This window comes from Nematostella vectensis, chromosome 7 (genome assembly GCF_932526225.1).
Source record: "Nematostella vectensis chromosome 7, jaNemVect1.1, whole genome shotgun sequence".
In the NCBI taxonomy this organism is placed as follows: Eukaryota; Metazoa; Cnidaria; class Anthozoa; order Actiniaria; family Edwardsiidae; genus Nematostella; species Nematostella vectensis.
In genome coordinates, this window is record NC_064040.1 from 9,888,268 (window position 1) to 9,907,219 (window position 18,952).

The 18,952-nt window shown below is 41.9% G+C and overlaps 2 protein-coding genes and 3 long non-coding RNA genes across 5 annotated transcripts; 2 read left to right on the forward strand and 3 right to left on the reverse strand.

Moving 5' to 3' along the window:
• Positions 1–1,658: 1,658 nt before the first annotated feature.
• On the reverse strand, positions 1,659–5,675 carry LOC116602311. Its single transcript, XR_004290375.2, has 3 exons — positions 5,544–5,675; positions 4,706–4,865; positions 1,659–1,893 (listed from the first exon to the last, which is right to left on the reverse strand). It is a non-coding gene; the product is annotated as an uncharacterized LOC116602311 (long non-coding RNA).
• LOC5518983 (monocarboxylate transporter 5) lies at positions 2,520–8,016 on the forward strand. The gene is made up of 3 exons (XM_048729733.1): positions 2,520–4,898; positions 5,561–7,000; positions 7,403–8,016. Exons 1-3 carry the CDS (start codon positions 4,628–4,630, stop codon positions 7,615–7,617), a joined length of 1,926 nt encoding a protein of 641 aa, XP_048585690.1. The 5' UTR covers positions 2,520–4,627; the 3' UTR covers positions 7,618–8,016.
• Positions 6,787–16,811, reverse strand: LOC125568216. Its single transcript, XR_007312136.1, has 2 exons — positions 16,485–16,811; positions 6,787–7,735 (listed from the first exon to the last, which is right to left on the reverse strand). It is a non-coding gene; the product is annotated as an uncharacterized LOC125568216 (long non-coding RNA).
• LOC125568215 lies at positions 11,514–14,488 on the reverse strand. The gene is made up of 2 exons (XR_007312135.1): positions 13,078–14,488; positions 11,514–12,435 (listed from the first exon to the last, which is right to left on the reverse strand). It is a non-coding gene; the product is annotated as an uncharacterized LOC125568215 (long non-coding RNA).
• On the forward strand, positions 12,310–15,987 carry LOC5518982. Its single transcript, XM_048729735.1, has 2 exons — positions 12,310–12,451; positions 15,389–15,987. Exons 1-2 carry the CDS (start codon positions 12,310–12,312, stop codon positions 15,673–15,675), a joined length of 429 nt encoding a protein of 142 aa, XP_048585692.1. The 3' UTR covers positions 15,676–15,987.
• Positions 16,812–18,952: the final 2,141 nt, after the last annotated feature.

Genomic DNA, 18,952 nt, shown 5'->3' on the forward strand with positions numbered 1-18,952 from the left:
CGTGTTTCATAAGCTTAAACTGCTTAAAAGGTGCGGTGTTATAAGCACAAAGCACGATATCATAAGTCATACACTGATATTTATTTTGATATCACGCAAATAGTGCGACGTTATAAGCGAAAAAGGGCCATATTATGAGAGATAATGTACACTGTTCTGAGCAAATTGTCCCGACACCAAGGGTCAGATGTTGTTGGCGATTTGCGTAATGTGCCATGACGCAAGCCCAAACATCCAATCGTGTGTGAAAAATAGTCACATGTCGTTTTGCAAAAAGTCCAATGTCGTAACGCAAAAAGTGCAATCTTGTGAAGCACAAAGTGCGTTTGCAAAAAGTGAGTTTTTTTCTACATAGACCAGCATGCTTTGCGAATAAGAAAGAACCTGAGCTAATTCTACATATCTCTAATTGAGATATGTAAGTAAATATTAATATGAAATCAAGATTATGAACCATAAAGCTCAGTGAAATAAAAAGTGTGCCTATTTACCGAGCCAGGACTCGAGTTAGGACTCGAGTTAGGACTCGAGTCAGGACTCGAGTTATAAATAAAAAATAAATTAAAAAATAAATAAAGTATTTTTCTTAAGTATACTATTTTAAAATTCATTCAATTTATAAAAAGTACTATTTATCGGCTGAGGTTTCAGTTTCCAAAACTTTTAGATGTTTGGACGAAATAAGCGTTTCTTTTGCAGAGTATTTCCCGCTGTTTACTGTTGTTTCTTGCGTGCTGAAATCGGACCCGCTATGAGTCACCCGCTGTCCAAGTTTACCAATTTTATTAGGACAAGGAAAGCCGGAACCTGACAGGCAGGCGCGGTTGTTTCGCATTCGTTTAGGTTTAAGTATTTTTAAACGCAATATTTATTGTTGCAATTGTTATTGTTGAGTGCAATCACGCATTTCCGTGAACACAACACGGAAGATATAATATAAGTACGTCCCTTCATTTGATATTAGAAACAAGGATTTGATTTACTTTTTATCTTGTTTGTTGTCTAATGCAGTGGAACCTCTTCGGAATCTTGCCCGAAAAATCTCGGGGTCTCCCGGGGACTCTCCCTAAAAATGTACATATTTCCTATCCCTTAGGGTATAAAATTCGCCCCAAGTGCTATCTCTTAGGGTATTTAAAAAATCTGCTATCCCTTAGACCTAGTACATCCGCTCTTTTATCATGAGCCGTACCAAACTGTTGCCAAAAATAGTGCTTGAAAATTGCGGCGTTTAAATCGATTCTACATTGCGGGTTTGATTTAGATAAACTCTCACACAATAAGTATAAGTAACTTGGATTTGATGATATTTTGCGGGTCCGATTCAGCAGGCGAGAAATAACAGTAATGGCGGGGAAAAAGAAACGCTTACATGCTCGAGGATCCAGCGCCACGAAAATCCTGAGCGCTCGCACGCTGGATCATCGCGGAAGTTTTGGAAGCTAAAACAGTAGCCTCCTTTGCTCTTTGTGTCGGTCCTCCCCATTCTAGCTTGTATGGGGAGGATCCCGAGACCGACACAAAGACCGGCTGCAAAAGGGACTAAATGGGACTACGCTGTCTATGCAAATTACGGTCCTACATTCCAAGGATGCCATTTGACCAGCTGCTATGTCCCAAAACAAACCACAGAGGGATAAACACCAAAGACGGATAAATTTACATCCCAGCTATGTTTATTTCATGAATAAGAGCATAAAGATATAACTCATACATGTTTATTTGCGTGAATTCGTATGTCCTTAGAAATCCTTCACTGGCGCGGGTGAGAAGCCTGTGACCGATCTAGACTAGATACGTTCAATTTTCTACCCGTGATTCTGTTCGGTATACACTTGTCTCTTTTGTCTTTACCCTTTGGCACCGACAACGTTTCTTGAAAAGGCTATATCTCTGAAATAAATAGCATTGTTGATAAGACAAAGTAAAAAAGTTCAGCATTGCGACCCATTGTGAGTCGTTGTCTAAGATATTATGGAATGCTGTAAATTATTGTCAAAAAAGTTAATATTATTAGCATCCACTTCATGATGCGAGCCCCACACCCCCAACGGCGCAACTGATATCTCCCCTTACAAAACAAACACACATGACGTGTTGCATAACAAAGTGGTTTATTTTCGTAGTAAATGAAACACATTCTGCTGTGCTCCCTTGGCCTATCCTGAAGTTCTGGGTTTTTTAGTCCTTGTTGACGCTGAGTTATTAGATAATTATCTTCAAATTGTGAAATATAGTTCTAAAGCACAACGTTAAATATTTTATGCAATAGCAAAACCTGAAATGATTTGCGCATTCGCGAATCGCGAGATTTTTTTAAGACACAAAGTACCGTGTTATGAAGCACAAAGTCAAATATTTTATGCAGTAGACAAATAGTGTATGTTATAGGAACAAAGTTGAATGTCGTGAACGATATACTGGAATGTGTTTTAAGTAATGGCAAAATGATGAGTTTTTTAAGACACAAAGTGCAATGTTTTGAGACACAAAGTGCGATATGGTGAACTAAACCTGCAATGTTTTAAGCGATAATCGAATAGTGCTTTGTCGTGACACTCAAAGTGAGTTGTCGTGACGCAAATAGTTCAAAGTCGTGACCGAAAGGTGAGATGTTGTTAACAAAAACCTTGAGTGGCCCTCATGGGCTTCCGTATCAAACAGCTGAACTGCATGCCTAGAAGTTGATATTCGATTGATCATATGACTTAGAGAAATTGTTTTACGCGCGAAAATTGTAAATAATCGTAATAATTTGGTTAATTTTGATTTGGCGCCTGAGGCAATTTTACAACTCAATCTGTGATTCATCTGTCGATTGCTCGCATAGTAGGCTGACGAGTTTGGAGGCTGAAAAAGACAGCTTTTATTCCCTAGATTGTGCTTCAGGTAAGGACATTAAGTGCTTTAAAAGCAAGTATAAGACTCGTGGACTCTTTACAGTCAATGTACGGAAAACAAACTACCGTATATGACCACGTTAACTCAAAGTCCGTTCGCTAGCACTAGGTGGAACATAGAAGATAATATTATCTGATTGCATTGTGAATAAGTACCAGGTACCAGCCTCACTGCCATAAAAGCGAGCGCGAATTAAATATTTAAATCTGGTTATCAAAATAGCCCAATTTTGAGTAGATATTTTATCGAAAAATCGTGTGATCATACGGTTACACTGACCAGAAGAGAAGTTTAATTGAGCTGAAATAAAGGTGGTCAACACAGGGATAGATAATAAAATAGAACTCACATTATGGGGTAGTAGTTTTGAAGTTTTTTTTTTAAGTTTTCGATTTTTCTTTCATTGTATTTTTAATTCTTGCCTAATTTTGGAAGGTATGCCAAAGGTTCGGTTCATATTTGAATTGCATAGCTGTCGAGCCAACTTGGACAGAAATCTTGTGAAATCGGGTGAAATACAATAAATATGTGAAAAAACCCAAGAGAGCCAATGTGAATACGGAGAATAATGTAAGAACATACTCTCAGGCATAGCACCTGCAATATAAGTCAACTTAAGGTGCCTAGTCACCTTCTCAGGCTATAGATCATCCCTGACTGTCCCTCCTGTTATTATAAAGCAATCTACTTAGAGAGTATTTTTTCTAAGTTCTAAGTTCACAAAAATTAGGCTTATGATGAGGTCTAAAATCTTATGCTCCCCTTATGAGGGTGAGTTGACAGCTATATGTACGAGTAACTTTAGTCTCTTGATTATAAGTATTTTCATAGGAAAAAAAGAGAAGACTTGATTTGGGAACCATTCCTGTTATGTTGTTGGTTCATTATGATATTGGTTCAAATATATTCAGAGCAAACTTAACATATAAACCAGCTTTACTTTGTTCATTGCGATGTTGGCTCAAATATTTTAAAACCAGATTCAATATACACTTAAACCTGCTTCACTGTGCTATCAGATAATTGTTCCCATATTTTGGGGTAGGTTTTTAAAAGAGTGGCTAGGGTTAGCTATAGGGTTAGTGGCTGGGGTTAGCTATTATAAATCAGAGGGGTTAGGGTAAGTTTGAACATTGGGTCAGCTTTTATGTATTGGAGGGGTTAGCACAAGTTTAAAGATGGGGTCAGCCTTTTTATACAGTGGAGGGACAAAAATCAGTGGGCCTTCAGCCCTACAAGCCCCTCCCCCTCCACAGGGCTAGTTTCAACACAGAGTCAGAGTCAGCTTTTATATATAAGAGGGGTAAACGTTAGTTTAAAGATGGGGTCAGCTTTAATAAATTAGAGGGGTAAGGGTGAGTTTGAACATAGGCCCAGCTTTTATAAATAGGAGGGGTTCAGGGTTAGTTAAAAATTGGGGTCAGCTTTCATAGATCAGAGGGGTTAGAGTTAGTTGAAACATGGGGCCAGCTTATATAAATCAAAGTAAATATTGGGGGAGGGGAGGGTCTTGCATTACTCAGATCTGTAGAGTTTTTGCAGCTGTCCTCCCCTATTAACAGTATGATGTGTTTTAAATGCAGTGAACACCCTCGTATAAGAACAATTAAGAACCTACAGGCTAAAATTCTTAGCAACCTTTTTATAAGAGCCTGACCAGCCTGATCTATATATGTTATTATGTGCAGGTATTTACTGAAGTTGTAAATCAGTCAATCTTGGCTACATGTCTGTTAATTACACAACACCATATTCACTGAGGCCTATGAAGTCAGGTAATGGATATTTCGAATATTTTACTCACAAATACTGCATTCCACTAAATAGGCCGTCAATGGTGTGTGGGCGTGCTCCCCACCCCCAAGATGGTGCATGGGCGTGGCTTTGCTGCCTTTCAGCTGCGGTGTGCAACTCGCTTCACTTTGGTTTCACACAAAGCTTTGGAGTCTTTCTACCTATTCTTGCTGAAGTGTTTAATGAAAACAGGGAAAAAACAGGTAAATATCCTTTTTAAACAAATAATGTATACTATAATTATACAAATAATGCTAATGATAATAATAAAAATTATAATAATAATGATGATAATAATAATGATAATAAAAACATAGTTTGATAGCACTTCTGAAGTGTCAGTCAAGGATACATTAATAAAGCAACAAATATACGATTTTAAGCTATACTTCAATGTTACAAAGTGTTTAAACCAGGCTGTATTTGGTACAATTGTGGATCTCAGAGAATACACAGAATCAGCCCTTGACAAGGGGGTACAGTGGATTACTAGGTTGGATTTTATAGATAAACTTAGCAGGGTGTACCTCAGTAAATGGCTATGCTGTTGCCGTATACCTGCCTCTTGAGGCAAAGTAAAAAAAAATGCTTACTAACAATACACTCAAGGGGGTACTTGATTTGGAGCTTAGCTCTGATGTGCCTTTCTGCACCAGAACTGGTTGAAATTCAATAAATAAAAGTTATTGTTTCAGTGTATTGCATGCCATTCGGCTATTTTCATGGGAAGGGGATTCAGGAACTAAATGCCTTCCACATCTAACACAAGTTCCCTCTTTCCCCCACTTGATCTATATTTTTACATTTAAACATCACAAGTTTGCCATATTAACCTAATTCTTACGTACATCTATCATTTTACCAGCATGGGCAGGATCCATTGCACTGTTTCTAACATTCCTGGTTGGTCCTGTGGCAGCCCTCCTGTCTCAACGCTTCTCCCCTCGCACAGTCACTCTGGTCAGCGGATTATTGTGTGCAGCATCTCTTCTCTCTACCTCATTTGCCACCAGTATTGTATACATATACTTCACATATGGAGTCCTTTTTGGCACTGGGGCCGGTTGTATACTCAACATGGGCTATGCTGTGGCAAGGCAATACTTCACTTCAAGATATCGCTCATTGACTACTGGTGTCATAGCGTCAGGTGCAGGGGTGGGTGTTATTATGACAGGACCTATACTTCAGGCTGTTATAGATGCAGTTGGGTGGAGAGACACCTTAAGGGTGATGTCAGGGATCATGCTGATTATATGTGTACTTTCTACAAATTATGATATTGATGTCTTGAACAAAAATGCTGATGAGATTTTGGGAGGAGTCCAGGATCTTTCAAAAGACAACCAGGGTGGTTCATTGAATCAACTTGAACCCAAGTTGGAACAACAAGGGAGTGACTCAAATAAAAAAGCTGGCAAATGTGAGGATAACTCCAATAAAAAGAGCATCTGTAGTGAGGCAGAAAAGTATGAGAAAAGTGCCAATCCTGAAGAAGACAGTAATGAGGAGAAAGGTGTTATTGGCAGCCTCAAGCAAAATGCGAATTACAAGGTAGGAAAGAGTGAAAACAACTCCAGTCGTGTGTTTGACGGTGAAAGAAAAAACATTGATAAAATGGCAGATGAAAAAAATGCCAACAATGAGCTGGATGAGATGGTGGGCAGCCATGCTAAAAAAGATTCGGATTCTTCAAGTTTTACAGATAATGTTAAAGAGAAGATAGATCGTGGTCAGCAGAATGTCAATCTAGATACTGACAATGCTTCACCTGATGTTCCGCCAGCAGATAACCAAACCAATCCTTCAGGACACAAAACACATTGCCTTGAAACATTCATAGACTGTTCCGTTTGGAATAACCGCTTATTTGTGATCGGTGCGATTGCCATTTTCTTGGCGTATCTGCCCTTATTTGTGCCTAACATACACATCGTCAGGTTTGCCACAGATCTCCACATATCAAGCGACAAGGCATCATGGCTTTTCACCTATATCGGAGTCACATCCACAGTGTGTCGTGCCATAATTGGGAAAGTGTTGGATATGAGATGGGTGACACCCTTACAAGGGGTACAGATTTCCTCTTTACTGATGGGCGTGTCTATCATAGCTCTCGGATCAGCTACTGAGTACACTCACTTTGTGGTGTTTGCAGTGTTTTACGGTGTCGGAAATGGTATTTTTGTAACAACACAAGCTGTATTCTTCCAGACTAGTGTTGCACCTAGCAAGAGTGCTATGGGTATGGGGATGGGGTTCATGACATGCTCAGTTGCTATTCTAATTGGCCCTCCAATTTGCGGTAAGTCATTAAGCTCATTGATAAGACACTACGTCAAGATATTTTAGAGCATCTTTACCCGTCAGGAATGGAGGGTTGGGAAGGGTTGGGGTTGGGAAGGGTTGGGCAAAGTAAGGATTTCAGGGGGATGATTTATTGTTCTTTCATGGATTTTCTTTTATCTCTTAATATTTTAAAGACAATCTATGAAATTAGGAGGGGGGGGGGGAGGGGGGTGCCATGCTCGCCCCAGGCTACAAGGCGTCCTGGCTTTTCACCTATATCGAAGTCACATCTGCAGTGGCGAGCCATCACTGGGAAAGTGTTGGACATAGCATGGGTGACACCCTTCGAAAGGGTCCTCTTTACTGATGGACGTGTGCTTGTGATGTGTGTGATAATGATATATGATTGCGATTCCAGGTCTAATAGCAGACAAGTTTGGCTCCTACATTCCGTCGTTTTATGTTCTCGGTGGCGTAGATGTCGCCGCTGCCCTGTTTCCTTGGATACTGTGCCTCTTCAGAGATGAGAGGCACCCTATGGCACAATCGGAAGAAGTGTGTGTTTCCCCTCGTGGGCTCAGAGAACACAAAGCATCGGATACCGTAACAAAAATTATACCATCCACCAGCTAGTATGGAGTTATCGGGCTCGTAGTGATGTTCTACCTTCTCCTCAGTTGGCTGATCCAAAAGAACCCTTTGGGGGGAGGGGGTAATCAGTTCCAGACTCAATACTTTCTTGTAGTGGGCCCTGCATATAATTCAATAAAAAAAACACATGATATGCCATAATTAAAAACAAAACCAATATAGATATTAGCGAAATGACAAACACAAGGGCCTTTCGTTTTATTAGAAGTATGGAAAAAGGAAGATATTGACAGAGAAACGGCGAAATACATTTTTGAGTGCACGAGGGAAAGAAAAAAAATGGCTCGAAATAATACCTTAGGAAAATGACATCTCTATATATAGGATTTTCTTTTCGAACTACGCTTATTTACATTAGCAAAAAAGTTAATATGAATTAAAGTAGGTTAAATAAGCACCCTAGTTTACCGGTTAGTGAAAATGTTAAGGATGACCTTTATCTATCAACATTTTCATTGCGACAATCATTTAGGTCTTAATAATGTAATGGTACAACTTATAGATAAGTGTAACTCTGAGGCTCAGCTTAGGGAAAGGGAAGGCCAGTGGGCTTATCGGCTTAGGTCTATCTACCCGCGGGGTCTTAATAGTGATGACTTTTTTTGTAGTAGGAACCCACGCAGAGATGTGTAAATTCTTTTTTTCCATAGCGCGCGCTATTCTAGAAAATGCGCGTTTTTGTCAGTTGTAATTTTTTTGCGTCTCGCGCCACTATTCTGATGTAAATAAGCTTGTAACGATTCACCTTCTTCAGTCTGCCCTGAAGAAGTCTTATTAAAGACGAAAATTTGGCAGAGTCGATTTCCAGTTTTTGTGTATTGTATTCATTGTTCTGGTACGAGATCGCGACAGTTTGGGCTTTTTGATTCTATTGGTAAAATCTCTTGGATGTGGCACTGTTCGAACCTTCCACTACTTTTGCCCATTGATAATGTGAACAACATACATATATTTCAGAAAAGAAAACAATCAAATGTTTTATGTTTCATGAATGACATTACCTTGTATCATAAGCTTTTTTTATCATAATAACATAACATAAATAAATACATATATGAAGTACTTTTTTGTGCGCATATTCTCTTCCTCGCCAGGAACACTGGCACGAAGGGTACCTTAGGCACGCTGTCATCCAGGGTAACTTAAGCACGCTGACACTCAGGGAATCTAAGGCACGCTGACCTCGGGGGAATTTAAGCACGCTGGCATCCAGGGTAACTTAAGCACGCTGACTCTCAAGGTATCTAAGGCATGCTGCCACTCAGGGTAACTTAGGCACGCTGACACTCAGGGTAACTTAAGCACGCTGACAATCAGGGTATCTTAGGCACGCTGACACTCAGGGTAACTTAGGCACGCTGACAATCAGGGTATCTTAGGCACGCTGACACTTGGGGTAACTTGGGCACGCTGACACTCGGTGTAACTTAGGCACGCTGACACTCGGGGTAACTTAGGCACGCTGACCTAGTGAATTTAGGCACGCTGACACTCAGGGTAACTTAGGCACGCTGACACTCAGGGTAACTTAGGCACGCTGACACTCAGGGTAACTTAAGCACGCTGACACTCCGGGTAACTTAGGCACGCTGACACTCAGGGTAACTTAGGTACGCTGACAGTCAGGGTAACTTAGGCACGCTGACACTCAGGGTAACTTAGGCACGCTGACACTCAGGGTATCTTAGGCACGCTGACACTTAGGGTAACTTAGGCTCGCTGACACTCAGGGTAACTTAGGCACGCTGACAATCAGGGTATCTTAGGCACGCTGACACTCGGGGTAACTTGGGCACGCTGACACTCGGGGTAACTTAGGCACGCTGACACTCGGGGTAACTTAAGCACGCTGACTCTCAAGGTATCTAAGGCATGCTGCCACTCAGGGTAACGTAGGCACGCTGACACTCAGGGTAACTTAGGCACGCTGACAATCAGGGTATCTTAGGCACGCTGACACTCGGGGTAACTTGGGCACGCTGACACTCGGGGTAACTTAGGCACGCTGACCTCGTGAATTTAGGCACGCTGACACTCAGGATAACTTAGGCACGCTGACACTCAGGGTAACTTAGGCACGCTGACACTCAGGGTAACTTAGGCACGCTGACACTCGGGGTAACTTGGGCACGCTGACACTCAGGGTAACTTAGGCACGCTGACACTCAGGGTAACTTAGGCACGCTGACACTCGGGGTAACTTGGGCACGCTGACACTCGGGGTAACTTAGGCACGCTGACACTCGGGGTAACTTGGGCACGCTGACACTCAGGGTAACTTAGGCACGCTGACCTCGTGAATTTAGGCACGCTGACACTCAGGATAACTTAGGCACGCTGACACTAAGGGTACCTTAGGCACGCTGACACTCATGGTAACTTAGGCACGCTGACACTAAGGGTACCTTAGGCACGCTGACACTCATGGTAACTTAGGCACGCTGACACTAAGGGTAACTTAAGCACGCTGACACTCAGGGAATCTAAGGCACGCTGACCTCGGGGTAACTTAGGCACGCTGACACTCAGGGTAACTTAGGCACGCTGGCATCCAGGGTAACTAAAGCACGTTGACTCTCAGGGTAACTTAGGCCCGCTGGCATCCAAGGTAACATAGGCACGCTAGTACTCAGGGTAACTTAGACACGCTGACACTCAGGGTAACTTAGGCACGCTGACACTCAGGGTAACTTAGGCACGCTGACACTCAGGGTAACTTAGGCACGCTGACACTCAGGGTAACTTAGGCACGCTGACACTAAGGGTCACTTAGGCACGCTGACACTAAGGGTAACTTAAGCACGCTGACACTCAGGGTAACATAGGCTCGCTGACACTCAGGGTAACTTAGGCACGCTGACACTAAGGGTAACTTAAGCACGCTGACACTCAGGGTAACTTAGGCACGCTGACACTCAGGGTAACTTAGGCACGCTGGCATCCAGGGTAACTTAAGCACGTTGACTCTCAGGGTAACTTGGGCCCGCTGGCATCCAAGGTAACATAGGCACGCTAGTACTCAGGGTATTTTTAGGCACGCTGTCATTCAGGGTAACTTAGGTACGTGGCATCCAGGGTAACTTAAGCACGCTGACACTCAGGGTAATTTTATCACGCTAGTATCCAAGGTAACATACGCACGCTAGTACCCAGAGTAACTTGGCACGCTGTCACTCAGGGCAACTTAGGTACGTGGCATCCAGGGTAACTTAAGCACGCTTGTTAATTTTGTTACAGCCTGGACAGGATTTATCGCACTGTCTCTCACATTCATGATAAGTCCCGTTGCAATTGCCCCGTCTCAAAACTCGCTCTGGTCAGCGCCTCACTCTGCGCAACACCCCTCATTTGTCTCTAGTATCGTCTACACATATTTCGCATATGGAGTCCTTTTCATCACTGGAGCCGGTTGCATTCTCAACATGATACTGTAAGATATCGCTTATTGGCTACTGGTAAGGGAGCAGGGATTGGCTAATAGGGCCTTCTGTACAGGCTCTTATAGATTCACTGGGGTGGAGAGACACTCAAAGGGAAATGGCAGGGATTATGTTGATCATTCTGTACTTGCAACAAATCATGAAGGGGATTACACCTTTGTGGATGTACCGTCAAAGGACGTTCTCAATATCAAACCCGGTTAGAATATCCTAAGAAAAACGGCAATCACGATACGGAAGCAATAAGAAAAACGTCAATCAGGAGACGGAAAACCGTTAGAAAAACACCAAGTCACGGGACGGATATCCGTTAACGCAAATCAGGAAGTGCACAGCAGAAAGAAAACGACAATCAGGAGGCGTTGTTGACTCAGAAAACAGGGAGGGAGGGATGCCGTAGAATCCGATAAAGGCGGGGACACCATCATTAATCATAAATGCAAATAAGTTTATTTTTATTCCAATATGAAGATAGCTCAGTGAGAGCAATTCTAAAATATTATGCTTTAAAGGCATCTTTTCCTCCATTGTAACAAAATGACAACATAAAAAAAAACAATGTTTTGCAATGCCAACAACTCATCTTCAATTTCACTACATCGTGCCGTAGATATAAACTAAATTCCACCTTCATAACATTCACATCCCTATATACTGTACTTTACAATAACCAAATATCAATAATCTTAACAAGTTGTAGCTGGGCAGGTGGCGCTCATATCTATACTTGATATAGGGATAAAATTGAAAATACTATGAACCGCAGATTAACGAATAAAAAAGTGTAAATGGAAATAGTTTAGTCTAAACTGACACATTTATTCGACGAGATATAGATGCAGTATGTAGACGACTGAAAAACGTAATTTCCAGCCCTGTTATTATCTTTGGGAAGATGGCTAGACTTCATCTGGGAGTCTCATTTAGTCACAAGACACCTGCCTTGATTTGCATACAGTATCTGTGTCATTACGACAGCGCGCAAGACTCCATACGCCACTTGATTAGCTTCCGAGCGCGCTCCTGGAGGTTTGCACGAGAAATCGTCTTCTTAGAGTTGAATTACAGTAAGGTTACAATGAATACAGACTAGTCAATTCATTTATGAATTATTTAAACTAACCAATTACAGGCTTCCTCGACTTGATAATTGGTATTTGTGTAGCTAGATGCCAGTTTACCTGTCGGATAGAGCTTGTGTGCACCAAAGGCAATAACTCACTGACTTGGTAAAATGTTCATCACGGTACTTTACGGGGACGAGGAGTCGTTATTGTTCAACCCGAGCTGTACGGTGGTAAATTTGCCCGATAATATCAGAGAAAGATGCGGATTCAGCGACAGTGGGAATATTCTGGACCTGACAGATCAGACAGGTAAGGAAGAAGCGAATAATTATTGCAATAATAATAAAAATAATACTTGTGAACGATGATTGTGTGCCGGCACGTTCGACGAGTTGCACCTGTATTTTGAAGAAAAAACTACACTCGATAGCAAGAAACTGAGAGTTGAACCATACTTTAACAGCACGGTTGTCCGGTCAAAGGATCAGCGAGTATGGGCAAATGATAATAACAAAGAATGAGTACTGAAAAAAAGGCCTTTAACCACGACTACGATCGGGTTTTCAAACTCGTTCTTGCCGTTGGCGTGTGGTCGTTGGGGTCTTTAGATACTAAATTATTTCACCGTGTTGATAAGTGTTACCACAAAGCGAAGAGTAAACAAAAATTTTGTAAATTAGCGGGAAAGGAAAGCAGTTTGACTTTATTCAGTGACTTGCTTTTGATATTATCGGAAATTTGAAGACCTGATTTAGAAAACCCGCTGTGGTGCTCGCAAAGAAAGAGGAAATTTCCATAAGCAATGAGCCACCGTTATCATGAAGTCAACTATGCGATGTTGAATATTGCGCACTATGAGAAACTTGACTAATATGATACTAGTGGGGTATTATTTGTTACCTTGACGATCAAGTTGGTATCTCTCGCTTATTTACCTTTAGCTTGTATTTTTTAAAGGTTCCGCATCAAGAGATGTAAGCACCAGTTATTGGCACACCTTAGAGGTTGTTAGCATCCATAAACATGTATTAGAAATGTTCTTTTGATCATTTCCTGGCGAGGCGAAGTCTTTTTAAATGTTAATTAGTCCAGTTACGGCTTATTAACAGCTCAATGCACACAATTAGAGATTAGCGCCAAAGTACCTCTTTTACCTACTCTTTATTACTAAGGATAAATACATATATTTCGCACTCACAAAAGCTAATGGAGTCAAAAGGACGGCTAACACTGCGGATAGGCCAAGGGTGTGTTAATAACACTACAGCCGGGAGTGATAAACACTTGCTTATATAGTTATTGAACGATAGAGACACTATGTTGTCTTTGGATTTAGACGGGACGCAAACATAAGCAAAGGGGGGTTTGTACAGGCTTATGATAATATACTCTTGAGTATTATGATGTGTGCTCATGGTTTATTAGTTAGATCATTTAGCTAACGCTCGTTTCAGCACCTATTCGCGTGGTGTCCTATCCACTTTGTTCTCAGTTTTTTCAAAATCCCACATTGTCCCACATGTTTTAATTTTTGACATAAGTTTAAAACGAAGAAGAATGTGGTGTTTTCCTCTTATTGCCTTAAATTTTCTCCTTATCTATATATATAAATGAAATCAGGCGTCAAATATTTGTAACATATTCGATAACAATGACACCGTTTTTTAACCCGCCCCCCTCTCGCGCCGATTCCAGGGGGTCTCTCTTCATCCTTAGAGACCATTTTTACCTGAAGGGGAGATAGATAGATAGTTTATTTCAAAAAGGTTGCATGGCAGCTAAAAAACGCTGAATTGCGCAATTTACATCGAGTAAAAAAGAAAAAAAAAGGAATAAAAATATAACTATATATATGTATTACAGGTAATAGACTAAAATGCGATCATGATAAGAGGAAAGCTATATACTATAAAATGAGCGGATATGATATGTTCAGTTAGAATTATACGTTAAATTTAGTGGTGCGACTGGATGCCATGGCCGGGATGAAAGATCGCCTAAAACGTTCGGTTCGGCAGCGCGGAATTGAGAATGTTCTGGATTGTCTAAGACTATACACTGGTTCTTAGGTGGTATGATGTTCGCTAGCTTATGGTTAGAGCAGGTGGAAATAGACGAGAACAGATTAAGACAGAGTACACCCCGTCTGTCTTTCAAAGACTGTAAGCCATAGCTGGCAAGGCAGTCCTGGTAGTTAGCTTGTGGTGACACAATGGACATTACTCTTTTCTGCACTCTCTGGACCTCGTCACTGAGATATGCCGGGAGGGCATTGTGGAAAACAAGCGCGCAGTATTCTAAAACTGGCCTAATTGTGGAAAGATAAAAGGCAATAATGTCCATAACAGGGAAGTGGGCTCTTTACATTACAATGAAGCATAATCGCTTATTGGCCTTTTTAATACATTCGGAGACGTGGGCGTTCCACTTGAAGTCTTCTGTTATGGTGACTCCAAGGATCTTCGCGTTCGTGACAACGGGGAGCTCATGATTATCAATCACGAGGGGAGGAAAGTTGTGGGTGATTTTCTTAAAGTCAAACCTCAGCTCCTTGCACTTTTCAGCGTTAAGTTGCATTCCCTGAGATTGCGACCAGGCCTCAACAGCGGATACTGCTGATCGCACGTTTCCAGGAGAGCCTCGGGGAACAGTTTCGGCAATTGCGGTGTCGTCCACATATTTCCAAGTGTGGGTGTCGGCTAGCCTAAGATCGTTTATCATAAAAAGGAACAGCCATGGGCCCAGTTTGGTACCTTGAGGCACTCCAGCCGGGACTGGACCCCACTCCGACAGGCAGTCTGAAGGAGATAACAGATTAATATCCTGTTCGATACATCCTCAAGGCGTCACGGAGATCAGAGGAAGCGCTGACCCATTCGACGCCCTGTGTCCCCGAGGATGTGTTCGATATTTTTTCCCGCTGCAAATTGGCTTGTCCGATTGTTTTTCTCTGGACTTTCGCCGTGCCGCTAGGCAAGGGTTTGCTTGTTCAATGTTTTTGTAGAGTGCCTTCCCGAAATTATTGTATTTTTCATTTTGTTACCGACCCGCAACATTCTCTATCGTAGCTAGCCTTAGTTAAAGACGAATTTCCGCGTCGATCACTAGAAGTCTGCCACAGCCTTGTCGAAGTGGTTAGCGTCAGCGACTGAGAGGCGTCGAGGCTCTGGGAGCAGGGTGGGGAAGGGGAACGCCTATTGTGTGTCACGAGACTAAAGTGCTTGTGCTTGCTATCGTGATCCGCAGGTCTCGTCTTAGAGCTAACAGACCATCAGAGTGACAACGCGTCCAAATACCTCACACAGAAAGCCGAGTACATTCTGGTGGAGAAGCGCGTGCAACAGAGCTCGACAAGCGAGCCGAACAGCTCGCCCTCACAGGACATCACATACGTACCTCTTCTGAACAAACTCGACAAATTCCCTAACTACCAGATGCGAGTAGCGCAACCCAGTCCCTCCCCAGCCAGTACGGGCGGCGGGAAGCATGGAAAGACGAGGAAAGGAAAGAGAAGGAAAGCTAATGGAGACTAGAAGAATACTACATAAAATACTTGACAACCATGCTAATAATCAAACAAGTGTACATAGTGAAAAAAGTTAGATGAAAACGTTTAGTACATAGGGCAAAGTCTATCATATTCTTTGTCATTGCATCCGGTACAGCAAATTCTGTTGACACAAAACCCGAAGCAATACACTGAAAATGAATCAATTTCTGTTGACACGAAACCCGATGCGCAAAAAATGTGTCTCTTCAAAACGTAGTTAAATAACGGAAAGTATATTTCGGCTTCAAAAGTGAACACCAAAAGAACTTGTACCTCTGAACCCCCGTTAAGAAATTGAGAGTTGAACCATACTTTAACAGCACGGTTGTCCGGTCAAAGGATCAGCGAGTATGGGCAAATGATAATAACAAAGAATGCGTACTGAAAAAAGGCCTTTAACCACGGCTACGATCGGGTTTTCAAACTCGTTCTTGCCGTTGGCGTGTGGTTGTTGGGGGTCTTTAGATACTAAATTATTTCACCGTGTTGATAAGTGTTACCACAAAGCGAAGAGTAAACAAAAAATTTGTAAAGTAGCGGGAAAGGAAAGCAGTTTGACTTTATTCAGTGACTTGCTTTTGATATCATCGGAAATTTGAAGACCTGATTTAGAAAACCCGCTGTGATGCTCGCAAAGAAAGAGGAAATTTCCATAAGCAATGAGCCGCCGTTATCATGAAGTCAACTATGCGATGTTGAATATTGCGCACTATGAGAAACTTGACTAATATGATACTAGTGGGGTATTATTTGTTACCTTGACGATCAAGTTGGTATCTCTCGCTTATTTACCTTTAGCTTGTAATTTTTTAAGGTTCCGCATCAAGAGATGTAAGCACCAGTTATTCGCACATCTTAGAGGTTGTTAGCATCCATAAACATGTATTAGAAATGTTCTTTTGATCATTTCCTGGCGAGGCGAAGTCTTTTTAAATGTTAATTAGTCCAGTTACGGCTTATTAACAGCTCAATGCACACAATTAGAGATTAGCGCCAAAGTACCTCTTTTACCTACTCTTTATTACTAAGGATAAATACATATATTTCGCACTCACAAAAGCTAATGGAGTCAAAAGGACGGCTAACACTGCGGATAGGCCAAGGGTGTGTTAATAACACTAAAGCGGGAGTGATAAACACTTGCTTTTATAGTTATTGAACGATAGAGACACTATGTTGTCTTTGGATTCAGACGGGACGCAAACATAAGCAAAGGGGGGTTTGTACAGGCTTATGATAATATACTCTTGAGTATTATGATGTGTGCTCATGGTTTATTAGTTAGATCATTTAGCTAACGCTCTTTTCAGCACCTATTCGCGTGGTGTCCTATCCACTTTGTTCTCAGTTTTTTCAAAATCCCAAATTGTCCCACATGTTTTAATTTTTGACATAAGTTTTAAACGAAGAAGAATGTGGTGTTTTCCTCTTATTGCCTTAAATTTTCTCCTTATCTATATATATAAATGAAATCGGGCGTCAAATATTTGTAACATATTCGATAACAATGACACCGTTTTTTACTCCGCCCCCCTCTCGCGCCGATTCCAGGGGGTCTCTCTTCATCCTTAGAGACCATTTTTACCTGACGGGGAGATAGATAGATAGTTTATTTCAAAAAGATTGCATGGCAGCTAAAAAACGCTGAATTGCACAATTTACATCGAGTAAAAAAGAAAAAAAAAGGAATAAAAATATAACTATATATATTTATTACAGGTAATAGACTAAAATGCGACTATGATAAGAGGAAAGCTATATACTATAAAATGAGCGGATATGATATGTTCAGTTAGGATTATACGTTAAATTTAGTGGTGCGACTGGATGCCATGGCCGGGATGAAAGATCGCCTAAAACGTTCGGTTCGGCAGCGCGGAATTCAGAATGTTCTGGATTGTCTAAGATTATACACTGGTTCTTAGGTGGTATGATGTTCGCTAGCTTATGGTTAGAGCAGGTGGAAATAGACGAGAACAGATTAAGACAGAGTTCACCCCGTCTGTCTTTCAAAGACTGTAAGCCATAGCTGGCAAGGCAGTCCTGGTAGTTAGCTTGTGGTGACACAATGGACATTACTCTTTTCTGCACTCTCTGGACCTCGTCACTGAGATATGCCGGGAGGGCATTGTGGAAAACAAGCGCGCAGTATTCTAAAACTGGCCTAATTGTGGAAAGATAAAAGGCAATAATGTCCATAACAGGGAAGTGGGCTCTTTACATTACAATGAAGCATAATCGCTTATTGGCCTTTTTAATACATTCGGAGACGTGGGCGTTCCATTTGAGGTCTTCTGTTATGGTGACTCCAAGGATCTTCGCGTTCATGACAACGGGGAGCTCATGATTATCAATCACGAGGGGAGGAAAGTTGTGGATGATTTTCTTAAAGTCAAACCTCAGCTCCTTGCACTTTTCAGCGTTAAGTTGCATTCCCCGAGATTGCGACCAGGCCTCAACAGCGGATACTGCTGATTGCACGTTTCCAGGGGAGCCTCGGGGAACAGTTTCAGCAATTGTGGTGTCGTCCACATATTTCCAAGTGTGGGTGTCGGCTAGCCTAAGATCGTTTATCATAAGAAGGAACAGCCATGGGCCCAGTTTGGCACCTTGAGGCACTCCAGCGGGGACTGGACCCCACTCCGACAGGCAGTCTGAAGGAGATAACAGATTAATACCCTGTTCGGTACATCCTCAAGGCGTCACGGAGATCAGAGGAAGCGCTGACCCCTTCGACGCCGTGTCCCCGAGGATGTGTTCGATATTTTTTTCCGCTGCAAATTGGCTTGTCCGATTGTTTTTCTCTGGACTTTCGCCGTGCCGCTAGGCAAGGGTTTGCTTGTTCAATGTTTTTGTAGAGTGCCTTCCAGAAATTATTGTATTTTTTATTTTGTTACCGACCCGCAACATTCTCTATCGTAGCTAGCCTTAGTAAAAGCCGCATTGTCACTAGTTTACTTCCGGTCGATTACGTAACAATATCCGATGTTTTTTAACGGAAAACGCGAAAAATATTTCAAAATATTGAAAGCAGTGTGTCTATTTGAAGTTTCTTTGAGGATGTGATTGATAATTTAGAGCGGATGGCCTGTTAAATATCTCGGATTCTAATAGATTCTTTTGTCTTTTAACGGTTGAGGTTTCCGTCGGACCTCCGGAAGTAAACTGGTGACAATGCGGCTTTAAAAACGAATTTGCGCGTCGATTACTAGAAGTCTGCCACAGGCTTGTCGAAGTGGTTAGCGTCAGCGACTGAGAGG